We start from the raw sequence: 17,248 nt of genomic DNA on the forward strand, positions 1-17,248 counted from the left end.
AGATACAAGAAGTCTTTCCATTTAGGGCTACTTTTTGAGTGGGTTGTTAATAAGATATTACAGTTTGAAAGTTTCGATATTGTTTCTAATTTGCTGTTCATTCTTTTAAACCTATCCAGTTGCTCCCAAATTAGCTTTGTCAACAGTTTCTTCTGTTCAAGTTGCAAACCACAAGAGAGGTAGGAATTCTTGGATTCATACAGTGATTTCATGGTGTTATGTGTTGTGAAACATTGCACTGTATGAATCTGGAATATTTGTGGAGTGTACCCATCAGCTTATTGGTGAGGCATGTTGACTGATACCTGAGAATGTCATCCATAAGAAAATAAAAATGCTTCACTCAGAAATTTGACCACAATTAAAGATGTGGACATTTGTTTTCTGAAAGATTAATGTGTGAGAACTAATTATAACAGTCTAGGTTTCTGTTTAAGACCATAATCTAAGATCCCTGACTTGGACACTTGTTAGCATTGAAAATAAGGAAACCCACTTAGCGTGTGTTTCATTGAAACTTTCCATGAAGCCAGAATGGCAGCTTCCATATATGGTGCCCATTTTACTTTGTGTCAAATGAAAACACCTTGGAATGTGTGCTTCCAAACATCGTTTTGAATGAATTTGAAGAATATTTGTGGAGATCTGCACTGAGTTCCATGTTGATGATGATCCAAAATTAATAGTCATATTACTTTCTTCAAATGAAAGCAAGCAGTATCTCATCTGTGACTCATAAATGGCCCATTCCAGCGAGCATTCATCATTCACAGAATGAAGGTTTTTCAGGAAACATAAACACTCTGTTTTTAGTTCACCATTTTTCTTTAAGTGTCCCGTGTAACAGGTGTATTTTATGTTTCACCCTTGACTGTTGGGCATCTGTCATTTTGTTCTTTTTGTTCTGTTTTTTCCCCCTATGAGATACCTCTTACAAAGAAATATAATTATTAACAAAACCTAACTTACTTTGAACCACTTGGTAAAAGTGACAGTAACGGCTTTCCTATTGCTTACTGAATTTCATCATTTTCCAGATTTAGTCAATGCTGAGTTTGTCCTTCTGTGGTATATAAAGAAAAGGAGAAGACTGGTCAGGAGACCAGAAAAAGGGGAAATGTATAGTATTTAAGCCTTGTGTTAAATTTGCCACACACTGTCTTTGAACTGTGGAACATGGAAGGTGACCTTTTGAGGGGAATCTAAACAGATTTGAAATTTGGGGAAGTAAATTAAGAACACAGCAGACTCCGGTTCAGAGACTAACAAGCTGATTTGGGCAGGTGGTGCGTGGAAAAGCTGTAGCAGCCAGTCATTAAGGCCTCAGTAGGAATGCCATTCCTCATCTATTATATGCAAATCTGTGGAGTGACCCAAAGAAATAAAGGAGAAAGGAAGTAAAAGGGGGTTTTACAAAGTCCATCTCTTTTATATCACATCAAGCTGCTGGATAAACAAGAGGTCTCTTGACCTGGAACTGGACCCTACGTCTTTCACTCTCTCATTTCTTGAAGAGACTGCACTAATGAGGTTCAAACACATCCAAAAAGCCACCTAATGAAGAAGACATAATTGTAAAATGTGTAGAAAAAGTTCCATAGCTACAGAAGGGTGCGAGATAAGGTGGGGTCGGGACAGGACCAGAGAATGTCAGAGCCTCTTCATTCTCATGGCTGGGGGGCTCCCGCAGGCCCCAGAGGAAGTGTCATCCAGTTAATGTGATGAAAGTACTTTGAGTTTTAATTCCTTTACCTTCTAGCTAAAGTCTTATTCCCAAATCCTCTCTTTTTGAATGACTAAAATGAATTTTCATCAGCTAGGATTTGAATAAGCTTTTTTTCATTTGAAAAGAAAAAAGATACCTACCTGTGCCACATTCAGAGTATTTTATATACTATTCACATAGGTAATGTAATAACATGATTACAAGCAACTGGAGAACAATAAGAAAGAAGAAACAAAAGGGAAATCTAATCCCCTCCTCTTCCTGACATTTTTTTTCTTCAATTCTCTTCGTCTCCAGCTCTGTTTCCCTATGACTCCAACTTCCCCAGTCAGTCTTAGTCAGAAGGCATCTTTGTTTTGTAATATTTCTTAGTTGTCAATGGACCTTTATTTTATGTATTTATATGTGGTGCTGAGAATCGAACCTAGTGCCTCACACATGCTAGGCAAGCGCTCTACCACTGAGCTGCCACCCCAACCCCCAAAGGGATCTTTTAACTAACCTCTTAGGAGGCTCCAGCCTTTGCTAATATGGAAAGTCAATTTTGAACTCTTCTCTGCTTCTAAAATGTCTCTACCCTTTATTGTTTTTTAACTTAGCCACTATGAAATCCTTTATTTTTATAATTGTTTCATATGATGGAACATGTGCCATATATGTGATATATAATATATAATACGGAAATATACATAATATAATATTATCAAACATAAAATATTATTCATAGTATTTTTTCCTGTCTTCTCACTAGAATACTAGACCAATGACACTCAATGTGTCCATGGCGGGCAGGGATTGGATTTTGCCTCCTGGAAAACATGTGACAGTATCTGGAGACACATTCAGTTATTCAGTTATTCAGTAGCTAGATGTTGCTACTGCTTCTAGTGGATAAGGCTAGGGATGTTTCTGAATATTCTACAATGTGCAGGACAGCCCCACCCAACAAAGAAGTATTGGGCCCCAAATATCAGTCGTGCTGAGACTGAGAAACCCTGCACTAGACTGTAGAACTAGACGTAGTTCACTTTGTCTCTGGGCACGTGATGCCCTGTTCAGCACAGCTCAATAAATAGGGTAAATATGTATTTCCAGTGCTTGCCCTACCACATCATTATATATATATATATATATATATATATATATATATATATATATATATGTGCTTTGGAGACCCCCTTTCATTCAGTTTTGTTTATAAAACAGTAACAACACCTGAAAATTATATACCTATGATCTACAATGTGATTTGAGATCAAAAACTGTATAAAAGCATAGTAATTTTCAGAAATCTACTCTTTTAGATAAACTGATCTGTGCATAGGTATATAGTCAATTCTCAGATAATATAATCACTGACTCAGTTATATTTTATTGTGTGGCTGTTGTTTTTCTAAACTCTTTAATATATACTAGATTCTCTTAGGGGATTAAAGTGGTAGAATAATAAATTTAAATATACCTCTACTCCATCTCCAAAGGAGGTGCTTTGGGATCACCATTCATTCATTTATTCATTCATTCAAAATCATTTTTTGAGTGATGAGTATGTGCCAAATGATGTTTTCAGTTCTGTGATTACAGGAATGGACAAAATAGACAGTCTACACTTGTATATTTATAGTGGGAGCATAAGAGGATAATTTTTAATATAATTTTCAGATATTACAAATTCTATGAGAAAATGGATTAGGAAATTAAGGGGTCCTGATATTTGGATTTGGGACTACTATTTCAGGTAAAGTGGTCAGAAATTTTTCTTTGAACAGAGATTTTAAAAAGCAGCTAGGAAGCAAGTAGTGTGTAATGTTTGAGGTGGATTCTGCGAAGGAGTACACCAGACACAGGTAATGGCAAGCATAATGATCCTGAGAAAAAACCTACATGTTTTAGGAGCAACCTTGAGATGTCACACAGAAGTGGGGAGGCACATGGTGGCCTGGAGCCTCAGGGAAGCCAAGGGCCAAAGCATCTGGGAATGAATAAAGTCCTTTTATTCTAGTGAGATGTGAAGCCATTGGAAAGGGTCACTCTGAAGAGATTATCATAAGGGTAGAACCCAGGAAAGCAGATTGGAGAACAATGGCAATAATCCAAGTGAGGAGTGACAGTGACCTTAACCAAGGATGAGATGGTAGAGATGTATTTTAAAAGAATAACCAAGAGGGTCTGCTATTGGATTGGTTGTAGGGAGTGGGAAAAAGAGGTGCACCAGGAATAAACCCAGGCATTTGGAAGAAGAATGAAGCTGTTATTTACTAAGACGGGGCCACCTGGTAAGCAACAGTTTTAGGAAGGTAACACAAGAGCTCAGTGTTGAACACTTAAAAATTGAGGTATTTATTAAATGTTCAAGTGGAGATACTAAAGAGGCAGTTCAAGTCAGTATAGGAGTCTGAATGCAGTCTCTCACTGGAGACTTAGTCCAGGCTGGAAATAATTATTTTGGAATGGTCCACAGGTGGATGGTTTTTAAAGACATGGGACTGGGCAGAAAATATCTAAGGTGAATCTTAAGATCCAAGGACTAAACCTTTAGACATTTAAGGAGATAAGGAGAAAAATGAAAAAAAAACATTTAAAACAAATGGAAGGAGTAGGTAAGGGGAAGAACACTGAGAAAGTGATAGTCCCCAAACCCCCTTTTAAGGAAGGACTGACTGCCAGGCAGCTCTGAGGAATCCATTGAGTTAAATATCATTAATTAAAAGTGGGATTGGTTTCAAAGTGGTTGGAGGAAAAACTTCAGCCATGTTCAACTGCCAGAATGTAGACATGGAGAGGTGGAGAGCTGAATTTAACCAAGATCAGGTTTTCCCAGGGTACTAGGATTAGGGGACAGAGGGGCAATGAAGTATAGTAAATTAAGTAAATATAAGGATGGACCATAGATTCCATACTTAATAAGAACAGAAGGGGAAGGCTAGGTGTGGTGGCAAGTGCCTGTAATCCCAGCAACTCCGGAGTCTGAGGTAGTATAATAGCAAAATCAAGTCCAGTTTCAGTAATTTAGTAAGGCTCTAAGCAATTTAGTGAGACTTTGACTCAAAATAAAAAGAGTGGGAATGTAACACGGTGGTAAAGTGCCTCTGGGTTAAATCCCTAGTACCCTCCCCACAAGAGAGAGAGAGAGAGAGAGAGAGAGAGAGAGAGAGAGAGAGAGAGAGAGAGAGAGAGAGAGAGAAGGGGAGACATGGCAGAGCGTTAAAGAATTATTAAACTATTAGTATCACCCTTTCAGTTTCTTAATATGAATGCCACTCATATTATATCATTAATGATCATTAATGGGGTTTGTCCCTCAGTTAAAGGCCTAGGTATTAAAGAACGGTAAACTAACAAGAGTACAGGAAAATAATATGGCACTCTAATAATATATCTGAAATGCCTTTCATTTCTATCATGTTTTTCAGATCTTTTTCAAAAATTTTTTCCAAAAAATTTTATATTTAATATTCTCAAATATATAATGGCCAGAGAAGACAGCTTAATTAAGGTCACAAAAGAGTCCTAGATGGTCTAAAATAATCAAGTTATTATTAATCCATCTCAGAGATTTTAAAACATTTAAATGTTTGCTTATTTTCTGAAATAAGTTTAAAATAGTATGTTTAGCTGAGTATGATTTCTTATATAATTACTTAACTTTTCCTACCAAAATTAATAGATAAATTTCCAAAAGAAACCCACAAAGAATTAATCATCACAGAAATGTGTACTACTCAATTAATTTGAATTGTAGTAGGCAACAACGCTACATTTGAATGGCCATGATGAATCATATGGAATGGGTCTCCGCATGTTGTGCTTGGATATCTTTTTTTTTTTTCCTTTTCTCAGCATTTGGGGTTGAACACAGGGCCTTAAATGCACAAGGCGGGGACTCATTCTATCACTAAACCTCTGACCCAACCCTGACCTTGGATATCTTACAGATATATTTTTTCTTCATTATGGTTTTGTCAGGTGGAGCTAAGCAAGTAGTTCTGGCCATTGGACAGAACCTGCAGAATCCTTTACCACAAAGGAATCATGTTATGAAAATTCTCCAGATTCACTCTTCACATTTTCTCAGTTTTATCCTCTCATGCTCTTTATTCTTTTCACCAGGAGTGCCAATTCCCACCCACCCCCCTCCACCATTTTAAAATAAACTCTACCTGCTTCAGTGTTCAAGTCGTATGGACATTTTTCCTAATTCCATCAGGCTAAATGAATTTCTCCTTCTATCTAGATTGCTTTGTGTGTCTATTTTATTTTCTTAGCACTACGGTTTTGTTTTTTTTTAGCTATCTGAGCGTGTGTTTGTCTTACCCACTAATCAAACTTCTGGGTTGTTCCAAAAAGTTCCAAAGATGAATTTTTACACATAAGAGATGCTTTCAAAAAAAAGATGGATTCATTTAATTAGGTACACCAAGGACCTACCTGGATTGGGGAATGTGAAGAAGGACAAAGAACACAGGCCTCCCCCAGAGGAGGAGACCTTGAGGATGGTTCTGTCATTGCTCTCTCTTCAGAAAGCTCTAAAGAAATCCTTGGGAAACAATTAGATTTGGATCCTACAACCACTGTTCCTGGGAGGCTGCAGGCTAGAAAGATTCTTACTGCTTCACACCCTCAGAGGATGAAAGCTCTAGAATCCTTGCCAGTTTCCTAGGGAGTCAGAGATGCCCGTACACACAAGTTGTAATTCAAGCAGGTATCATGGAGTGAAGTGAATGCTTGTGTTTTACTAAAAGAATTTACTTTGGTAATGTGTAACTCTATTATTATTGGTAGTGGTGTTATTATTTACTTGGCATGACTTATTGAATTTATTTTCTTATTTTACCTCCTATATTGATGTTTCAATGCCTTCTTCTCCCAATAACCTCCTTTCTCTCTGATTTCTCCCTATTCTTATTCCCAGCCACACTCCTGCACATGATTACAGCAGACCTCAAAGACAGGAAGTGACTTGGCTTCACACGTTTCTTCTTCTTCCCTGGGTATCTTCTACTCTTTGCTAAGCCCTAGGTCCTTCATTTCTTGTATCCAAATTGAATATCATTCTGTCAGGACCTTGACCTCAGCAGGCTACTGGATTAATCAGCTTTCTAACCAATGAAGCACATTCTTCCAATATGTGATAGTGTATTAACAATTTTTAGATATATTTACCTTTCCTTATTCTTCTTTACTTACTTGATAACACTCAATTTTATTCTGATCCTAAAAATGCAATATTTCTCAGATTTTATGTAGGCCAAAAAAGTATTCTGACTACTGGCATAGTACCTAGAACATAACAGACTAACTCAATGAACTATTGAGTGAATAAGTGAATGGATGGAAGAATGAATGGATTCAAATTTGATTGTGTTTGGCTTCCTGGTGGGAAAAATAAAATCCAGACACAAATGAGAAGAATATTTAATAGATAAACAGTTTTCAGTATTGGGATTGTCCTACTTTACAATTGTCCAGGTAGGCCTATCCCCATCTTTTGAGAAGACACGGTAGATTTCCCACCTACTTATCACTCACAGTTTCTTTTCTGTTTCATTTAATAACTAGTTCTCCAACAGAAGGAACATCTTTACCATTTATTTTTAAACATTTGAATTAGATTAACAGGTTCTTGCTTTGGCTGAGATGAGGCAATCCAGTCACCTTCCACCATCCCCAACCACTCTCATCCTCTTCGTCTCCCTGTCTTGTTTTTCCACCATCACTCCAAGCCTCAGAGGTTAACATTTTAGAGAGAAAAAGGAAACTAAATCCGGACATGTAGAAGTTGCCTACAGCCCCCCTACTCTGCCTTTTTTTTTTTTAGCAGATTTAGCACAAAAATCGAAAAAAAAGGACATTGCAAGAGTACATTTTTTAAAAGAATAATTTCCCTGATTTTTATGTTTTCTCTCATATGTAAACATGCAGATTTGGCCCGAAGAAAGTCATGAAGATCCATCTTCTCTTAACACTGGGAAAAATTCAAAATGTAGAATTGTGTAGTTGTCCTGATCCCTGTTAAATTTGCCACAATTTCTATGAAATCCTGACCAGGTTGCTCTCTTGACATGAACAATAGTGAGACAAAGGAGCCACAGGGGACAGGAGATTCTGACCCTCAGTGCTCATGTGCTTCCCTCCTTCTTTTAAAGACTGCAAACTTGAAAAGAAAAGAGGGGAAATGGTGCAAAGACAGTAAAGTGTTCCATATGCAGAAATTAGACTTTTGCATCAATAGAAACCAAGTTTTCCCAAATTTTAAAAGGCGTACACCTGCAAATGCTTCTGTTCATCTTGTCTGCCAAGAATTAATGATCTTCAGTCATGTTCTGAATGTCCGACCTTTCTATCCTGCTTGAAACAGATGCTACTTCCATGCCAGTCACAACCACCTGTTGTCGCCATGTGTTGTGTTGATTCAATATATGTGATGTCATTCCACCATCTTTTCTCCATCCCTCATTTCACCCAAGCATGTAGTGTGCTATTTCTCTGCTGCTGTATACACTCTGTATACATTTCTGTTCTTCCTTGCAAGACTGCGAATGCTTCGGCCACTCCAATCGATGCAGTTATATCGATCTGCTAAATACAGTCATTTGCGTGAGCTGTAAACACAACACTAGAGGGCAGCACTGTGAGTTATGCAGGCTGGGCTACTTCAGAAATGCTTCTGCACAGCTGGACGATGAGAATGTGTGCATAGGTCAGTTCCATTATAATTTCAGCTTTTGTTCTGTGCCTTTGGAGCTATGGGGAGCTATCTAGGGCGGAGAGGCTGATGATATGCACCACAGCTGTGCAAAAATGAACTTTCTCAATGGAGCAAATGTCCTCGTGGTAGACTTAAAATTCATTTGTACTGGTTGAAATCATACATGGGAGCTATTATTTTGAAGCCTTATGTTGTTGTTGGTCTGAGAAATCATGTTTAGGAAATGAATAAGTTGCTTTCCTTCTTTTTTCTTTTCTTCTTTTTTTTTTGCATGAATTCTTAAAACCTGGTAATTATGACTTATTTTTTGAACATAAATTGTACATTCGACTTTAAAATGGAAATTCATTGTGCAGGATTTAATTATGAATATGAAAATTTGAGACACAAATCCATGCATATATTTGGCGATCAAGTTTGGGGGAATAAAAATGTTGCCATTTAGAATTGAAAGCTACCAGCAACTGATCATAGAAACGTTTGCCTGACTTTTTCATCCACAGTAAAGAAATTCCATTTATTCAATTTTTCCTTTAGTCTTCCCAATGACAAGTAATTTCTCAATTAATTCTCCAATCTTACAAGATGCATGAACCCTAGAAAACTGGGTCCGTGGAGTCCTTTGAGCATACCTTCCCTCCATCAATGACTACTGATCTTGTCTCCTGGGGTGGACTAGATATCCTACCCTCTTAAAAAAAGCTTCTTCTATCTTTCTCATAGTAGGACCTGTTTTTACAAAAAAAAGATGGAAAAATAATAAACAATAAATGGAATTTCACTCCATAACTTAGTCTGAAGAAATGCATATCTTTTGAATATGGTGACTGTTACCATACTAGTAGTTCGTTATATAGACCACCAATTTTAAAGATAGTCTCTGTTTTTTTCACATGAAAACTAAATTAAATAAAATACACATTATGGAAAATTCCAGGTGGTCTTTTCATGTTTAAAAAAAAGAAATGATTTGGTTATCAAGTTCATGTAGATTCCTGTCAAGTGTCACATAAAATAGCTGTACAAAAACAATGTTTTGAATTAAATTTGGTTAAGTATACATAATCTTGTTTATTTCTACAATATTTTATATTTTTCAAAATGCTTCCTTATTTATTATTTGTGAAGTAGTGAAGAAAGTACTGGCCTTAGAGCCTGGAGAGCTGGGTTCAAGTCCCAGTTTGCTATTTAATAGGTATATGTCTTAGGTAAGTCATGTGAGCCTCCTGGTGAAATCACTAGCAGATGTGAGCACAGGAAACACTGGGTAAACTGTGAACTGACCTGCAATATTTTTTTCAATTTAATCCTCATTTATAAAACAGTAGGGTAAGTATTACATTGATAATTTCTGCTATTTGAGAAAAAATAAGGCAAATTGACCCAATTGTTCAGCTTTAGCAAAGGGCTTCCTGACTTCAAAGACTGAACATTCTCTCCTAACCACTCTGACACAATTAGCAAAGCTGAGCATGTCAGATTTTGACTCATAGTATGTTTTCTGGATGACAGCAGCAATTCCACTCTGAGCTTGTGAACAGAAGTTCAATTGCCTTCATAACACTTGGGTTTCAAAGATTTGAGGATATTAATAAAAACGAAAAGACATGTAGCTGTCTGAATTTTGAATGCAGAGTGTATTCCACTGAATGCCATTTGTAAAGATATATAAATGTCAAGCTATAAATATGGAAGCAACAGAAAAGGCAAAATAAATAGGAGCACAAAAATAAAACCTAATCATCTTACAAAATATGCAAGATTACAATGTTTCACAATATTTAATAGTTTAAATAAATATTAAGAAAAAGCCTTAAAGGAAAAGGTTGTGTATTAAATTTAAGAGGATACACCACAAGTAATTGAGAATTAATTTTAACATCATTTCATCTAGAAAGCACTAATGAAAATGAATAGATATTTACCTAACTACAAAATTACACACTAATCTCAGAAACTGAATTTTATCCAAGTCTTTTCTAAATTAAAAATTTTTTTAAAATGTACTTGCAAATTCTTTAACAATCAGAAATTAAATTCACCATCCTGACTGTGAGGGAACAACTCATATCTTTGATAGATGTAGACTCTGTGTTGAAATAGATGTTTTAAAGTACTTGCATCATTTTATATTATGGCAAATATAAAATGCAGCTGGCTCATCCATGTTGCCACGGTGATCACTGCTTTGTGATTACTGGTGAATTTACCCATTTGTCATTCAAATTCCAAACACAGCCATGTCTCCAAAGATGCATGTAATCATCCTGTGATGATGCACCAATTACGTGAAGGTGGCACCCTCAAATGCCTCTGTTTCATATAAACTTGAGCATTGAGCAGGAAGCAAGAGGACACATGGTTTGTGACCTTGGGTAATCACTGTTAAAAATCCCTGCTAAAAAGCTTTGCATCAGAATGAAACAGAGGGCTCAGCAGTTGCTGCTAAACATATCTCTAAGTTATGATGTATTATTTTTAATTCTCCTTGAAACCCAAGATCGGGTAATCAGAGGTACCACATATAGAACAAAATAAACACAAGACAATTATAATATCTATAAATCAACTGTAGCATAACTTTTTAATCAAGCCACCCAAAGCATTTTTATAATATAATGGTCCTGTATATTCATAGTTTCATGGGCTAAAATATGATCCTTCAAGGATATTCCCATTTTCCAACATCTACCATGCAACAAAGCTCAATGGATGATATTTTTTTTTAAAGCTGAATTATTTATATGTAAGGTAGAGGGTAAAACCACTCCTCTTCTTGATATGTGTTTTCATGATGTACTATAGCTTAGATGATACACTGTTTGGGGTTTTGTTTGTTTGTTTTGTTTTGTCTACATTTTTTGCATCTGTAAACTTATATTAATTGATTGTTATGGGCTAATTAACTAGCACAGTATGTGAATTCATGGTGGCCAGATGTAACTCTGTTAATTGGCTTAAAAAATTTTGGTGATTCACTGTCGACTTATACACTTTAAATAGTAAGAACATATTATAGTTTTGGTATAGGTACAAATGTATAGTATACATGTGCACAAACACTGAAAATCACAACAAAATAACTATTTTTAAATATGTTTTTAAAACATATCCCATACACAAATATACATTAGAATAAAAAATGTCCCTTAAGAAAAAAACCTAGTTATTAAGTACAAACCAACCCAGGCAAGGGGGCATTTTAGAGTTTATTGAGTTGTACTTTTACCTACATATTTCACTGTTAGCCCTAAAAATGCTTGTGTGATAAGAATGCTGAACTCAAAATCTGACAAAATGAAATTAATCTTAATTTTGAGGAACTCCACATTCTTTGAAGAAATTATCTAATTAGATTCTATGACACAAAGTTAGAGTAAAGCCCCTGGTTCCTCTGTAATGTTAACCCCTGAACCCTCATTGCTAATCTAACACACTAAACTTAATTATATTAAACGAAAGTTCTTTGGACTTCAATCAGTTGGTCAGTTGGTTGGTTGTATAATATTATTTGGATTTTAGCAGAAAACTTCTTAATGGGCCCCTTTTAAAATAAAAGAAATTGAGAGACAGAGAGTTATAATAAGTTGCCCCAGAGTAAATAAATTGGTAATAAAGAAAGGGACTTTCGCTCACGAATTCTTTAAGGGGCACACTGCCTATGCATTCCTTCCAGGCTTTTTTTTATCAAAGCCCAAGAATTCCTACTGATTCAAACGTTAAATACAATAGAGCTTCAGAAGTGAAAATATCCTATATGAGAATATGTGCTGAATCAAGAAAATGTTCTGTTTATTCTTTACTATGCAAAGTTGTATTATCCTGGAAGCAGATATTATAATGAAAAATATACATCTGAAATTACATCTGGGTTGAAATTTATTTGGGATTATGAAATTTAGTTTTCTTTCATGATCATTAATCTCAGCTGCATAAAAGATGTACCGCCATGCCTAGCAAATACACCATCTAAGGGCTCATCACAAAACAGTATATATATAAATAAGTTAAGGAGCTGTCCCAAACCATAAAGCAAAACTACCTCAGAGTAAGCAAAGTGCTTTCATATTGCACTTTTTAAATGTTCAGCAGTTCTCGAATATTGAGTGTAACAGATAAGCCCATTTGAATAATTTAAAACAGATTTTACACTGATGGCATATTGATTTATCCTTGATATACAAACTTCTCATGGTGTTCATTAAACCATCTAAAAATGCCCTAACAAATGGAATCTCCATTATGATGTGTTACCAGTGAAAAACATGATGTCTTATTTCCTTGGAAGTTTTCAGTTGATTTCCTCCCATATCATAAAAATGATATCATGGAAGGCTGAGCAAATAAATAAATGGTCCTGAAATAGCCATATTTGCTGAAGCATTTCATTAATGGACATCTTTCTTTAAGTAAGTGATGCATTTAAGTGACGCTCCTGTGTTGATAACCTATAAGCCATGCGGACTTGTCTCCAGCCTGTGTGTTGTCTTGTTTCTACAGAGTGTTATTGTAACCCTTTGGGCTCAATCCATGATCGTTGTAATGGCTCAGGATTTTGTGAGTGTAAGACTGGAACGACAGGGCCTAAGTGTGATGAGTGTCTGCCGGGAAATTCCTGGCACTACGGCTGTCAACGTAAGTAACTCGGGAGCTGCCCTCTGCCTGCTGCAGCATGGCTGATTCTGCTTGTCTAGGCCCGTGTGTGCAGCTTCTCAGAGCAGAAAAAGACTCAAATCTCTGACAAGCTTTAAAGGCTACTTAGTGCCCCTGCCCATAGAAAAGAGTGATCCATCAGCTGTCCAGCTGGCTTCTTTGAGGCTCATCTTCATCGCCTGTGATGGCGGGCGCAACTTATATTGAAATATTATATGGAGATCCGTGTACCTGGCCAGACCATAAATTAAGTAGCACAATAGGGACCCAGCTTGGAAATCCTCACCACAAAATGAAGGGTGATGTGTATGTGGTTAATATATTTCTTGAACTGAAAGCTACCCTAGAGCTCTGGAGTTCATAAATTAAATGATATCTGCATAACTTATTACCACCTTTTCTATCATATCCATCATGGAATCTTAACCAAAAACTTGGCAGTAATAAATCTAAGGGATATTTAAATGCCAAGATAAAATAAATGACAAAAATCAATATTGGCTTTAATCCTTTGAGGTTAGGCACCATGTGGCAAGCCTGAGACAGGTGCCATTTAGTTTGGCCTCATTTCTCTGGATATTACCAAGTCTTCTTAAAAGCTTGTCAGGGCAGGTGGCATGTCAGTGTACACATAGAACAGAAATTTTAAATCTGAACAGAAACTTCCCCCTGCCATGAATAACCTTTTCTGCTTTTTAATTCTACACTAACTTCCCATTGTCTCTCTATATAGTTAACTTTGTAATACTAAGTAATCACAAGGTGTATCCTCTAGGGTAAACCAGTTCAATAGAAAATAATGCAAGCCACATATAGAATTGTAGATATGTTGTTATTCACATTTTTTTAAAAAAAAGTAAAAAGAAACTGGAGAAATTGATTTTAACAACTTATTTTATTTAACCTCAAATATAAAAAATTATGAAGTATATGTTTTCCATTGTTCATGGTTTTTGGAAGCAGGAGTGTGTTTTGTATTTACAGTACATTGCAAGACTTAATAGCCACATGTATGGTTACCATATTGGTCAACACAACTCCAGAGTTCTTTTTGCTTACTTTATACTTGAAAAAATATATATATCAGCATGCAGGAACTATCTAGAGCTAATTTCTATGGGAAATTATATGTTATTTCTGTAATATAACAATAGCTGCTAGACTCTATAATAAATATTACATGATAAATTCTATAATAATAGCTGAAGACAGCCAATTTTTATAGAAAATTATATAGAAAAATCTACAGGAAATTATAGAATGTTCTATCTGCTGCTTACAAAATTTATAGTTATCTGGCAGCTACACTTATACATAATGTAAAACCAAAATGAAATGCCATGGGCAGCAACGAACTGTGACAGCAAGTAGAGACATTTGGCACTGAGCATATCAAGATTAGGATGGGACCCAAGAGCTGGAGGTTGAGGTCTGCAGTCATGCTGGAAAGAGCATTATAAGGTATTCAGATTCTCAGAAGTCAAGCTACACACCTGCACATGAACTCTGGATAAGACCCTAGGTTAAAAGGCTTATGTGCCATAGATTCCCAGAAAGCACTAGTCCCTAAGGGTGGATCCCAGAACCACATGAGGAGACAGGACCCAGAGGGCAGCCTTTCATCCTGGAAAACCTGGACACTGAAGAACTGTCAAGCAGTCAGAAGAGGAAAAGAGATACAGAAGAAGAATTGAAGTAAATATCCAGGGGATGGGGGCATAGCTCAGTGGTAGAGTGCTTGCCTAGCAGGGGTGAGGCACTGGGTATGAGCTCCAGCACCTCATAAAAATAAATAAACAAAATAAAGGTATTGTGTCCATCTGCAACTGAAAATAGTTTTTAAAGGAAATATATACCAAGACTCAAGGCATAAAGAATAAGGAGACCCTGTAATTAAGATACACCTTTCAAAGAGAAAGTGTCATATAAAATTATTGGTCCAGGAGGACCTACTGAATGAATTCCTGGGGTGTAAACAGGGTAAGAGTTTGGAGTGGAAACTAAATTCATCATGGCTTGGGGAAAGTAACCCAAAAAGAGCCTAACTCAATTTTTCTAGGTTATTTACTGGGGTATTGCAAAACGTTATAATGTTACCCAAAAGTTATAATGTCACCAAAAATTCCTACTGTACCTAAGCCTGTGGTGTTCCAATCATAAAACCCTCTGTGCCTCAGTTCCATCATCCCCATACTTGTTATATGGACCACTGGGATGATGAGGAATAAAACTATCCATTCTTTTGAGGATGTACTGAGTCCCCACTATGACTCAGGAATTGGGCAAATGATAGAGGTTACAAAGCTGAAAAGAGGTAACTGCTGTGTTCATTTGGACACGGGCTTCACCATCTGGAGTGAGAGGCTGGCATGCAGCCCTCCAGGTATAATAGAAGGAAACCAGAACTAAGGAAGAAGTTTGTACATGGCTATTTTCTACTACAGCCCAGATGGGCAAAAGGCTCCCCAGAGAAGGGGAGTAGTGAAGGATTAGGGAGTATTGAAGGATTAGGAGGAGCTCTCCAGGATAGAAAAAGGGGGCACAGTGTAGCTCTAACCACACTATGTTCCAGAAATATCGAGTAGTTTTGATCATCTTATCGGAATGAAGAATGGAAACCACTGTACTTTAGAGAGATGGGATTCATCATAGGGTTTTAAGCAGAGAAATTAAAGGATTGGATTTATTTTTGAAAAGATTATTCTAGCTATTCATTTAAGGATTGGTATGGGTTGAGACTAGATTTGATATGCAAATTCAACATATTTCAAACTTACTTTTGAGCACATAAGAGCACTCACTCTGAAATCTTTCTTGCCTTCCCTCAGACCCACCCACGTAGGCTAATATTTTATATTAAAATATAGAAATTCTTCAGGTACTTCCCCATCTCCTGAAAGTGCCTTTCCCTTGGATCTATTAGACCAGCATCAAGACCCAGCAACTAACAGGGTAACATGACAGGAATCTGCCTTCGTATTTTAGCAGGTATCCATTCTGATTAGCTGGTGCTGGTGGGTTAGTAAATATTTTTCAGTAAATATATTACTGTCATCCGTATGTCTTCACACACATAAATACATACACACACACACGCACAAAATGTCTCTCATGTCACTCTTTGTCTTTTCCCCCTCCATTCAAACACATACTGCTACTTGGTCTGAGTCAAACCCATTCTTGGTTTGGCCACAGTATTAGTGGCAGAGATCTTAAGCTGGCAACAAGAAACCATTGCCAAGAAGAAAGACAGTCATAGAGTAGGGATGACAGTAACATCAGCAGTGATGAGCTGGCAGTGAGTGAGCATTTGGGTAGGTGCTGCCAGCGAGGGCCCATGGTAGATTCCAGAGTCTAAGATATCCAGGTCCAGGGCTCTCATCATCCCAGAGGATTTCCAAACAGCAGGGTGGAACTGCAGTCCAAAAGGACTTGAACTTCAGAACTGAAAGTGAAGAAAGGGATCCATTTACTGACACTATCATTTACATCCTGTGAGTGAAACAACGAGAATAAATGTGCTCTTTAAGTCGGTTCTGGAGTTATACAGACCTGGGCTTGATATCCATTTCCTTCCCTTAGTACTAGCAAGACTTAGAGGAAATGACTTCAACTCTCTAAGCTTGCTTTTTTATGTAAGGAACAGGGATAATAATAAGGAAAATAATGAAAATGGACCTGGTGGTACACAGAAAAACACCCAATTATTATCGCTTAGTTCCGAGTACATGTAGAGTAACAAAAACACTAGATAAGAAGCCATATCCAAAATCTTATTGTCCAATGTTAGTGCAGACTTCCAGCAAGATTGACCACTATTGAAGCCCTGAACTATTAACCTAGGGGCTTCTAAAAAGCCTTTGGTTAGAGACAGGGCTGATACAAGAGGCTTACACAAAGCTGACCCCAAAAGTCCCTGTGAGGATTCAACTGTGGAAATTAAAGAACTCCTGGTTCATCAGTGAACTTGCTGCCTGAGGGTGTCACCAACTGCATGCCCCATAAATGTTAGCTAGTCTCTGTGAAAGAAAAGGTGAAACACTTGACAACCACCAGAATGAATGGTCTTTAGACAGCATGAAAAGAAAACAGAAGGAAAAAGGTTTCAAGGAGGCCTGGCAGAGTCAAAATTAGTGATTAGGTTGCCAGTGGAAGAATGA

General features: G+C 36.9%; 1 protein-coding gene across 6 annotated transcripts in view; it reads left to right on the forward strand.

The window, feature by feature from the left end:
• The window catches only part of Ntng1 (netrin G1), a 329,591-nt gene that overhangs the window by 268,632 nt on the left and 43,711 nt on the right, over positions 1-17,248 (forward strand). For 2 of the 6 annotated variants that reach the window (XM_077791394.1, XM_077791395.1), the window contains one exon: positions 12,936-13,070. The exons of 2 other annotated variants lie outside the window; for them this stretch is intronic. In XM_077791394.1, coding sequence (XP_077647520.1) covers positions 12,936-13,070 — 135 coding nt within the window. Of the gene's footprint in view, positions 1-119; positions 180-8,258; positions 8,427-12,935; positions 13,071-17,248 lie in introns of all 6 variants that reach the window. 2 more of the 6 variants (XM_077791393.1, XM_077791396.1) reach the window with 2 other exon arrangements.

Source organism: Urocitellus parryii, chromosome 11 (genome assembly GCF_045843805.1).
Source record: "Urocitellus parryii isolate mUroPar1 chromosome 11, mUroPar1.hap1, whole genome shotgun sequence".
NCBI lineage: Eukaryota > Metazoa > Chordata > Mammalia > Rodentia > Sciuridae > Urocitellus > Urocitellus parryii.